This window comes from Lathyrus oleraceus, chromosome 3 (assembly GCF_024323335.1).
Source record: "Lathyrus oleraceus cultivar Zhongwan6 chromosome 3, CAAS_Psat_ZW6_1.0, whole genome shotgun sequence".
Lineage (NCBI taxonomy): Eukaryota > Viridiplantae > Streptophyta > Magnoliopsida > Fabales > Fabaceae > Lathyrus > Lathyrus oleraceus.
In genome coordinates, this window is record NC_066581.1 from 92,209,226 (window position 1) to 92,221,898 (window position 12,673).

General features: G+C 37.8%; 1 protein-coding gene across 1 annotated transcript; it reads right to left on the reverse strand.

Annotated features, from left to right (window-relative positions):
• Positions 1 to 357: 357 nt before the first annotated feature.
• Positions 358 to 9,483, reverse strand: LOC127129854 (uncharacterized). Its single transcript, XM_051058969.1, has 4 exons — positions 9,288 to 9,483; positions 8,521 to 8,825; positions 7,697 to 8,427; positions 358 to 427 (listed from the first exon to the last, which is right to left on the reverse strand). Exons 1-4 carry the CDS (start codon positions 9,481 to 9,483, stop codon positions 358 to 360), a joined length of 1,302 nt encoding a protein of 433 aa, XP_050914926.1.
• Positions 9,484 to 12,673: the final 3,190 nt, after the last annotated feature.

Here is a 12,673-nt window from a genome sequence, read left to right on the forward strand (position 1 = left end):
TAAAATTCTTTTACCAAACTAAAACTTCGTATTGTGAATTAAGAGATTATGACTAAGTCCTATAAATATTTGTTTTTAAAAAAATAATTTAAGATCAAATACCAAATTTATTCCTTGTGTTTATTTACAAATTCAATATTCACTCGTGTAGTACTACCATGTTACTATGAAATATGAAAATTTTATTTCTTTGGTAATAAAACAAATAAATATATCTTATGTTAAATTAAAATTGTCAAATGAATTCTTTCCGATTCGACATTGGCTCGACTATAAGCCAAACTTTAAACCTTATAGTCTTATCTACACCAATTTATTGTTTGGTTCAGTTTTAACTATAGTTATATATACAATAAATTAGGTGATAAATCCAAAAGTTTTCAACCCATAATTAGTTCTCATACCATAATTGACTCTCACAACACTCCTATTTAAATATGTGATTAAATTTACTGTTAACTACTTTACTTAAGTAGAATTCATTTAAATTCTCAACATTATCTATTACTTATATTCTGAACATAACCCCTAATTATTATTTTCTTTCTTTTCTGAAATCTATTTTATATAAGTATACTACTCCATCATTCGAATTTTAAATTGTCTTTAATGATATTAACACATTTCTTATATTAATAGCTAGATTTGTTGATTTCCAATATAAAATAAATATAATTTAATAATATATTTTTAATAATCGTAACCAGGGGAATGCATATATGGGTAAAGGTTTAAAAAATAATAGTAACTTTTGGGGGAAAATAATAATAAAATTTTCTTTGGTATTTTAAATGGATAAATGATTTGAAACAGATTTTTGTTTTTTCAAAACTGACACATTTTATGAGTCTGATGGATTAATTAATTCTCTTCCATGAAAGGGCGTGTTAGTTAAAACCATATGAACTATCATTAAAATTGATATAATAATAAACTTTCATAATTCAAACAATTAAAACATTCACCTTTATAATTACAGATAAATGTAATAAAAACTAATCATCAAATTACAATTACAAATACTTTTATTAAAAGAAATTAAAATGTTCAAATCAATCATAGGCGGTTTCGTGGTGTAGTTGGTTATCACGTCAATCTAACTAACTGAAGGTCCCTAGTTTGAGTTTGCGCGAAGCCAAATCGTGTTAACTCTTATTTAAATTTTAATGCTTACCACTATATTTTTGTAAATTTTACAATGCATCAACATTAATTTCAAAAGTTAATTTACAATTTTGTGAATCAACTAAATAAATTATTTTCTTCAATGAGCCAAACAGATATGTAGTAAGAGAGAATATAGCTACATTACATATTATTTAAAAATGACTAGGATGGAGAATGACGTTGATTAAGTACTTTGAAGACTATAGACACATTGCGATCAAAACCGTACCAGACAGGCTGCTATGACTAGTTGTAGAGAAAATGGAACAGTGTCATGTCCAATTCAACATAATAACCTATAAAACAAAACCATAAAAGTCGATTGCGAACCGCTGAATTCGAAAAAAAATCAGCATTTTAGGAGGTTTATAGTCTTGGATAGAGAATAAATCATCTTTTTAAGTCTTATAGAGAGACTGGCTTGTTTCTTTATCTTGATGAGTGTGGAAGTAAAGGATAAAATACTTATACTGGGTGATTGGCAAATGTGGGAGGCAAGAAAAAGAATAGAAGTTGTTGAAAAGAGAATAAGTTACCAAACAATACACATCTATGTTATCTGTGATGGAGGCCGAGTAAATGGAGTATAGAATATTGTTTTCAATTTATTATAGTTGAAATGGAATTTAATGGATAGTCTCATACTACCTTTTTTTTAGGTCCACATTAAAAAATCATTATTTATTTGTGTTATGATTATGTAGTAGTTTAAAGTGTCATAAAATTCTTTTACCAAACTAAAAATTCGTATTTAGATTATGACTAAGTCCTATGAATATTTGTTTTTTAAAAAATAATTTAAGATCAAATACCAAATTTGTTACTTGTGTTTGTGTACAATTTCAATTTTCACTCGTGTAGTACTACAATATTACTCTAAAATATGAAAAATTTATTTCTTTGGTAATAAAACAAATAAATATATCTTAGATTAAATTAAAATTGTCAAATGAATTGTTTCTGATTCGACATTGGCTCGCCTATAACCTAAACTTTAAACCTTGTACTCTTGTCTACACCAATTTATTGTTTGGTTCTGTTTTAACTATTGTTATATATACAAAAAAATTAGGTGATAAATCCAAAAGTTTTCAACCCATAATTAGTTATCCTACCATAATTGACTCTCACAACACCCCTTTTTTAAATATGTGATTAAATTCATTATTAACTACTTTACTTAACTAGAATTCATTTAAATTCCCAACATTATCTATTAATTATTTTCTGAACATAACCCCTAATAATTATTTGCTTTCTTTTCTGAAATCTATTTTATATGAATATACTACTCCATCATTCTAATTTAAAATTGTCTTTAATGATATTGACACATTTCTTATATTAATAGTTAGTTTTGTTGATTTCCAATATAAAGTAAATATAATTTAATAATATATTTTTAATAATAGTAGTCAGAGGAATGCATATGTGGATAAAGGTTTAAAAAATAATTGTAACTTTAGGGTGAAAATAATTATAAATTTTTCTTTGGTATTTTAAATGGACAAATGATTTGAAACAGATTTTTGTTTTTTCAAAACTGACACATATTATGAGTCTGATGGACTAATTAATTCTCTTCGACGAAAGGACGTGTTACTTAAAACCATATGAACTATCATTAAAATTGATATAATAATAAACTTTCATAATTCAAACAATTAAAACATACACCTTTATAATTACAGATAAATGTAATATAAACTAATCATCAAATTACAATTGCGAATACTTTTATTAAAATAAATTAAAATGTTCTAATCAAACATAGGCGGTTTCGTGGTGTAGTTGGTTATCACGTCAGTCTAACACACTGAAGGTCCCCAGTTTGAGCTTGGGGGAAGCCAAATCGTGTTAAGAGAAAATGGAACAGTGTCATGTCCAGTTAAACATAATAACCTATAAAACAAAACCATAAAAGTCGATTGCGAACCGCTGAAATAAAAAAAATCAGCATTTTAGGAGGTTCATAGTCTTGGATAGAGAATAAATCATCTTTTTAAGTCTTATAGAGAGACTGGCTTGTTTTTTTATCTTGATGAGTGTGGAAGTAAAGGATAAAATACTTATACTGGGTGATTGGAAAATGAGGGAGGCAAGAAAAAGAATAGAAATTGTTGAAAAGAGAATAAGTTACCAAACAATACACATCTATGTTATATGTGATGGAGGCCGAGTAAATGGAGTATAGAATATTGTTTTCAATTTATTATAGTTGAAATGGAATTTAATGGATAGTCCCATAATACCTTTTTTTTAGATCCACATTAAAAAATCATTATTTATTTGTGTTATGATTATGTAGTAGTTTAAAGTGTCATAAAATTCTTTTACCAAACTAAAACTTCGTATTGTGAATTAAGAGATTATGACTAAGTCCTATGAATATTTGTTTTTTAAAAATTAATTTAAGATCAAATACCAAATTTATTCCTTGTGTTTATTTACAAATTCAATATTCACTAGTGTAGTACTACCATATTACTATAAAATATGAAAAATTTATTTCTTTGGTAATAAAACAAATAAATATATCGTATATTAAATTAAAATTGTCAAATGAATTGTTTCCGATTCGACATTGGCTCGACTATAACCCAAACTTTAAACCTTGTACTCTTGTCTACACCAATTTATTGTTTGGTTCAATTTTAACTATTGTTATATATACAATAAATTAGGTGATAAATCCGAATGTTTTCAACCCATAATTGACTCTTACAACACCCTTTTTTAAAGATGTGATTAAATTCACTGTTAACTACTTTACTTAACTAGAATTCATTTAAATTCTCAACATTATCTATTAATTATTTTCTGAACATAACCCCTAATTATTATTTGCTTTCTTTTCTGAAATCTATTTTATATGAATATACTACTCCATCATTCTAATTTAAAATTGTCTTTAATGATATTGACACATTTCTTATATTAATAGTTAGTTTTGTTGATTTCCTATATAAAGTAAATATAACTTAATAATATATTTTTAATAATAGTAGTCAGAGGAATGCATATGTGGGTAAAGGTTTAAAAAATAATGGTAACTTTAGGGTGTAAATAATAATAAATTTTTCTTTGGTATTTTAAATGGACAAATGATTTGAAACAGAATGTGGATAATATTGGGTTTGGTACGAGGTGATATCAGATGGTAGAACATGTTGCTCGTCAAATGCAGTCTGAAGTTGGGAAGAGCTTTGTTGGACTTGGGCTACAAGTCAAGCAGATAGAAGAGTCTATTTTTCTATCTCAAAGCAAATGTGCGAAGAACAAGGTTAAGAAGATTGGCATGAGGAGTGCAAGGACTCCTGCTCCTACACATTCGAAAGTATTCAAAGATGAAGATGATGTTTGTGTTATATCTCTAGCTGAATATATAGCAGCTGGAAGTAGCTGTTCTCAACAGGGTTGGTTGAAACTAATGGTGACTGAACACAATGTCACACAAGATGTCAGGACAGTGTACTGTGACAACCTGAATGCTACAACTAGTTCCAAAATCCTATTCAGCACAGCAGGACAAAGCAAATTGATATTTGTCATCACTTTATTAGAGAACTTGTGGAAGAAAAAATCATAGCATTGGAGCATGTTACTACTGAAAAGCAACTAATATGAACCGGTGCCCATTCGAAGTCGTAGGCTCGATCTTTCCGATCATATCAATGCCCCACATAGCAAACGGCCACGGAGACGACATCAGACTCAACGAATTTGGAGGCACATGCCCCTTATCATCATAAATCTGGCATTTATGACATTTCCGCACGAAATTGAAACACTGGGCCTCCATTGTCATCCAGTAATATCCAGCCCTTAGCAACTTTTTCACCATCGCATTGCCACTGGCGTGGGTACCAAACGATCCCTCGTGCACCTCTTTCACCATCGCATTGCCACTGGCGTGGGTACCAAACGACTCCTCACAATCTTTCGATTTGAGAAACATGATGTCCTCATCGGGGAACTCAAATTTCATCGGTTGATAATCCTCAATGGGTTGCTGGGCGAGGTAATCAGACAATACACTCCCCTTTATTGCCTTTTGAGAAGTGTACTAGATATCGTACTCAGTCAAAATCATTTGCCATCTCGCAACCCGTCCGGTCAATGCTGGCTTCTCAAATATATACTTCATCGGATCCATCTTGGAAATCAACAAAGTGGTATGAACTAGCATATACTGTCTCAGTCGGCGAGCAGCCCATGCCAAAGCGCAGCTAGTTTTCTCGAGCAGTGAATATCTTGTTTCACAATCAGTAAACTTTTTGCTAAGGTAGTAAATTCCATGCTCTTTTCGACCAGACTCGTCATGCTACCCCAGTACACACCCCATAGACCCCTCAAGGACTGTCAAGTACAAGATTAATGGTCGCTCCCCCACAGGAGGCATCAGAATCGGAGGCTCCTGCAAATATTCTTTTATTTTTTCAAATGCCGCTTGGCAATCATCATTCCACCTGACCGTTTGACCTTTTCTCAACAACTTGAATATGGGTTCACACGTGGCTGTTAGATGAGATATGAACCGTGAAATGTAGTTCAACCTACCTAAGAAACCACGAACCTCTTTTTCTGTTCTCGGTTCAGGCATTTCTTGTATCGCTTTTGCTTTAGCAGGATCAACCTCAATTCCTCTTTCACTTACAATAAACCCCAGTAACTTACCGGACCACACTCCAAAAGTGCACTTATTTGGATTCAACCTCAATTTGAATTGTCTCAACCAGTCAAACAATTTGGCCAAGTCTACCAGATGCCCCTCTTCTGTTTGGGATTTTGCTATCATGTCATCAACATAGCATTCGATCTCATGATGAATCATATCATGAAACAAGGTCACCATAGCTCTTTGGTACGTGGCACCGACATTCTTGAGACCGAATGGCATCACCTTATAACAAAAAGTGCCCCATGGTGTGATGAACGTTGTTTTCTCCATATCATCTGGCGACATTTTAATTTGATTATAGCCAGAAAAGCCATCCATGAAGGAAAACACCGAGAACTGAGCTGTATTATCTACCAACACATCAATGTGAGGTAATGGGAAATCATCTTTCGGGATGGCCCTATTCAAATCCCGGTAGTCCACACACATACTCACCTTTCCATCCTTCTTCGGTACCGGCACAATGTTCGCGACCCAAGGCGGGTAATTAGTAACAGCTAGGAAACCAGCATCCAACTGCTTTTGTACCTCCTCTTTGATTTTCATGGCCATCTCGGGTCGAGTTCTGCGCAACTTCTGCTTTACTGGAGGACAATCTTCTCTCAATGGCAACTTGTGTACAACAATATTGGTATCCAACCCTGGCATATCTTGATAAGACCAGGCGAAGATATCAACATACTCTTTCAACAATGCTACCATTCTGCTCTTGACATTCATCTCCAAAGCGGCCCCAATTTTTACTTCCTTTCTGACCTCCTCGGTGCCTAGATTAATAACCTCAACTTGCTCCTCGTGCGGTTGAATCACTTTCTCCTCTTGTTTCAACAACCTGGCTAACTCTTCCGACAGTTCACAATCTTCTTCGCCTTCTTCTTCGGTGTGATAGATCGGGTTGTCGAAGTCATATAGGGGTGTAACAGAATTATTATCAATGAGATCCGGAGAATAATCGCATCTGCATGAATGTTGATTCATGCGTTGCTTTAGAGTCGGGACGAGACAAATTAAAAGGAAGAAAAATGAAAATAAACATTGCCATTTCACTATATCATTTTTTTTAAAACTGCAAAAATAAATGAAAAACAGAGAACACCGCTTTTAATGCGAAAACATCTATTTATTAATAATGCAAATATTGCAAAATGAAGCACATGAGGTGGCCCTTACAATGGACCATTACGTTTTGGGCAAAACGTATGGCTTTCATGCAAACAGAATTAACAAACAGAAATATTACTCTTCACGCAGAGTGACAGTGATGATCTTTTCGGCTTTCCAGATTTGGATCTCCATTCCTGGTACGCACGGTTTTATCCACGAGTCGAGCTCGCAGTCACTGTCAGTCTCTTCACCCACAGCACAGATACAGCCTGGATCTAGCATTCTAGCACTGGTGAACGTGAACGGTTGACGACGACCTTTATTCTGTCCAGACGAGCCTTGGCCCGACTGATAACCGATCCCAAACTTATCCTCTTTCACCGCAACATCTACCACTCTTCCCCAACCTGGGGCCTCTCCACTTTTCACTACCTTCACAGCCTGTTTATAAGAAGCAGTGGACGGCTTCTTCTCTCTTTCAGCAAAAACGACATTCTCCACCTTGACGGTTTCAAACGCCTGGCTTGGTGTTTCAAATATTTCACCGTCCATTTCTACATACTTGAATGATGACAACTGGCTGACAAAAATATCCTCCTCACCACAAACTGTTACGACCTGCCCGTCCAAGATATACTTTAACTTCTGTGTAAAGTCGAGGTTACTGCCCCAGCAGCGTGTATCCATGGACGACCCAACAAGCAGCTGTACACCGACTGAATGTCCATGACATAGAACACATACTTGAACACCTCAGGACCAATCTTTACGGGGAGCTCAACTTCCCCAAACACAGCCCTTTTAGAGCCATCAAACGCTCTAACCACCAGATCAGTGGGCCTCAAAACCAATCCCTCACAGTCCAATTTAGCCAAGGCCTTCTTAGGCAACACATTGAGTGACGAGCTCGTATCAACCAGAACATGCGAAAGCACAGCTCCTTTACACTCCATCGAAATGTGCAGTACCTGATTGTGATTGCGCCCATCCACAGTAAGATCGAGATCAGTGAAACCCAACCCATGGCTGGCATTGACATTTGATACCACTGTCTCTAATTGATTGATTGTAATCTCCTGCGAGACGTAGGCCCTTTTCAATATCTTTAACAAAGCTTCTCTATGACCTTCTGAACTCAATAGCAAAGATGAGATCGAAATTTTGGATGGAGTCTGTTGCAAATGATCTACAAGTTTGTACTCAGACTTCTTGATAATCCTCAAAAACTCCTCAGCTTCAGCGTCAAACTCATTTTCCAGCTCAACAGGCGCCTGTGCCGCTCTAGGAGTACCCTCATTCACCACCTGCTTTCCTTTTGCCTTGGCTAAAGCCTCAGCCTTATCTCTCTGTTCTTTTTCTACATCCCCACCTCTCAACGTATCAGGCGCAAACAACCTCCCACTACGAGTGAAACCACTAAGTCCGGCATTGTCCACCTTTGAAACGGTGATATCACCTGCAGCCTGATCTTCCTTCTTTTCTCCATTGCAATACACCTCACCACCATAGTCCCATGGCACAACATCATCATTTTCATACGGAATAGGTCCAGGTACCGTGATGGTAACTGGAGCCGCATCTGCCGGCACTGACAAGTGGACAGGATCGAAATAAATGGTTATTGTTGAAACATCCTCCTTCTCCAAAGCAACTTTCTCAAATCGGAGACTTCCCTCATCCACCATTTTCTGAAGCGTCTCCCTCAACATTACACACCCATTTGCAGTTACAGTACAAGCAGCACAAAAATTATCACAACCAGGAAAAACTCCATTCTTTATCAGATGTCTCTTGACCACAGACATTGGAGTCCTCAACTGATCCACATCTGTCACCCCGATTTTTCTCTTATCCTCCGAAATTACATTCACCCCTATCTGACCATGCATCGACATGGGATTAGCATTAACATTCGGCGTCGGTGCAAAATTTATGGCTTTGGAATCCACCAAATCTTGAACAACATGCTTAAAAGCTTTACAACCCTCAATATTGTGCCCGGGAGCACCAGAATGGAACTCGCACTTGACGTTCTCATCATAATTTGCAGGCCTCTGATATGGTTTTAACAGAGCCAACGTCCTCAGCTGAACCAACCCAAGATCCTTCAACTTCTTCAACAGAAGGGCATACGTCATGGGTGGCCTATCAAACTGACAATCTGTCATCCTTCCCCTAACTTGGTACCCAGCTCTTTGTGTTCTCTGTTCAGGTGGCTGCTGTTGCTGTTGCTGTTGTACAGGTTGATTACCAGCATGAATTGTTACTGCAGCAGTATGCTGGTAGTAATGATCCCTACAGTGTCCCCTTTGGGCATACACAGCACTTGAGTCACCCTCCTTCTTGCGCTGACCGTTATCGAAAGGCTTCTTCACTCCAGACGACGGAGCATTTCCTTGTATTTTCCCCATTCTCAACCAACTTTCAATCCTCTCACCAACCACTACTATATCTGCAAAACCAGTAACCAGGCATCCCATCATCCTCTCAGCAAAAGTCCCCTGAAGAGTACCCATGAACAAATCTGACATTTCCCGATCCACTAATGGGGGTTGAACCCTAGCAGCCAACTCTCTCCACCTTTATGCATACTCTTTAAACCCCTCGTTCGGCTTTTGAGACATACCCTGCAATTGGGTACGGCTTGGTGCCATGTCAACATTAAATTGGTATTGTTTGAAGAAAGCATCCCCACAATCCTGCCAGCTCTTTATATCAGATGATCTCAGCTTGGTGTACCACTCGAGAGACCCGCCAGATAAGCTATCCTGGAAAAAGTACATCCAGAGTTTCTGATCCATGGTGTAGGCAGATATCTTTCAAACAAAGGCCTGAAGATGAGTTTCCGGGCAAGAACTCCCGTTGTACTTATCAAACGTGGGCACTTTGAACTTCTGTGGAATCACAATCCCCTCAACCAGCCTCATATTTGTCATGTTAATAGTCCCAGGAGTGGTATGGCTTTCCAGAGCCCTAATCTTTTCTGCTAGTACCTGAATCTCTTTGTTCGGCGGTTGAACACCATACTGACCGAACTGCTCATTCAGCATAGAGAACTAATCCTCTTCTTTATCCTCCACAGCCTCAAAGAAAGGAGAAAACTGATTTTCCTTCAGAGTGTTGCCAACATGACCTGGACCACCGCCTGCAGCAAAACCAAAACCACCACCATTGTTGATGACTACACCACCATTAGTTGCCTTCTTTCTGAGATCGACACCACCCCTAGAACCACCAGGACCATGGATGGAGTTACCCTCATGACTATTGCCATTATTGGCAATCGAAGACAGCTCAAGCCTCTCCACCTTCTCGGCGATTGCTTTCTGCTCCAGGGTGAACCCTTGCATGGCGTTGATCAACTCACTCATCTTCTCTTTCAGCTCGAGAATGTCAGCGTTGGATGGATCCATCAGTCTGGGTTTGTTGCGTCTGGTAAGGTATCTGTGCGGACGAGCTACGTGCAGAGGGATGATTCTGCGTGCACGAGCAATGATTCCTGAAATAATCAAACACGTTAGAAACCGACACCTGCAAAATAGAAGACAAGTTATTATGATTCATGCATGAATGCAATGTCTATCCATATGAGGAACATTCTGTCCTTCGATCCTGGCTTCATTGAGACGGATAACAATTCGTCAACAACATTCTGACATCAACCATCTGGCTTTGCCGTACGGAACAGAAAGTTGTGCTTTAGCAAAGATATCACCTGACCATGTATGTGTTATGTAAGTGTGGCACGAAAAGGTAAATAAAGCTTTGAGATCAATCAATGAATGATAATAACCACTACATAACAAAAGTGCACAACACGTGCGAGAGTCATAGATCACATCTGATACAAATCAAATTTACAACTCTCCAGAATCAGAAAGAAATACGAGCAAGTGAATTCCGTCAACAGGCCTGACGGTAACCCAACACATAATAACAACTACAATAAAAGTCTAATCTGAAGAAGGTCCCACAGAAGGCTCTGCATCATCAATCATCCTGGTAAACTTCATAGCGAACCTGAGCTCAGTATTCTCCTACTGAAGTCTTCCCACCTCTTTCTGATGAATCTTCATCTGACGGAAATAATGGTCCCTCTCAGCAAGATAGTGATCTCTCTCGGTCATAATCTTCGCTTTCTCTTCTTCCTTAACCCTCAGCTTCGTTTCCCACTCTGCGGTAAGGGCTTTGGCTCTAGCTTCCCTCTGAGTCTTCACAAGGACTTGTCTCTTCTTTTCATCTTCAATGATCCTCAAAGCTCTAACAAACTGCTCCTTGGTAAGGTCGTGCTCCTTCGTAGATGACTCTAAAGCTTGGTTAATCTTACAGTAATAGGCGGTGTCTTTCTCAAAACGCTTCACCTCCTGAGCATGTCTATTAGCCTGGTCTTCTTCTTTCCTCTTGACTTCCTGATTAGCCAGTAGAATTCCAGCAACACTCATTTCTATCTCAGTCTTCTCTGCTTGCAGTTGATCTCTTGCCCTCCTTATCTCAAGAAATTCTTCCATACTGACAGAAGAGCGTGGCTCCTCAACCAACGGATACCAAAGATCACCCACAGGAAACGGCAGACGGGTGAGCTCAACCCTCTTTCTGAGCCAATCATCAAATGGAGGAAAAGACCTGTTATTAGCTCTACCAAAAGGAATCTTGCCTTTCCTTTGAATGTTGCGCCATGCATCAGACACTTGCCTCAACAATGACTGATTACCCTCAACCGGGAAGTAAAAAGACTCCTGAATCTCACGCTCGAGAGGAGGAACCTCCATAGCAAATCCCATTTGTCTCTTAAGAAGCGTCAGGTTATAATTAATACACCCTTAAACTCCTATAAGGGGCACATTGGGAAAACTCCGGCAACTGTAAATGAAATCTCGTCCAGCCACATCAATGTGAGTCCAAGCCATGTCCTTGGCTTGCAAACCCATCAACTTGGTTGCCCAATTTACAGTATGGTAAAGAAAGACAAAGGCGCCCTTGGAAGGCAAATATCCTATGAACCACTTATATAACAATTGAGCACAACATCTAACCAAACCTCCACGCCGCTTCTCATTCCGATTATGGACTGAATAATAAACATCCCCAATCAAGGTAGGAACAGGATTCTTCTGAGCAAACACCCGGATGTCGTTAATATCCACAAAATTCTTCTAGTTAGGGAACAGAATAATTCCATAAATGCTTACGGCAAGCAAAGCACAAACAGTCTTCCAATTACCCAAAACAACATGTTCCTTGGCTTTGGCCTCCAAGAAACTCAGATGAAAACCGGGCAACTTTCCTTTCTCCTTCAAACCTCTCTTAGTCACTTCCGGGCTCAAATAAAGAGCACGAGAAATCTCAACAATATCAGGTTCTTCCTTAGTAACATAAAAAGGAATCTGGTTTCTGACCTGAATGTCCAGAATACCGGCATAATCCTCCATCAGAGGTCCCAACAAATAGTCTGGGAAGACAAAACATCTCAAAACCGGATCATAAAACTGGAGAAGAGTATGGACGACACTCCTATTCTCATCTGTGAGCCTGAAAACCATCTTCATAATACTGCCATAAGCCTCACGGAACATCCCCACATGGTCAGGCGTAATCAATGCTATCATACCCTTCAACACGCTAATCTCTGGATCAAAGAAACTATAGACAACATCATCTTTTAAGCCGGTCCTCATACCTGAAACAAGGACGTCTCTCAACCAGAATCTCAATCAAGAATGT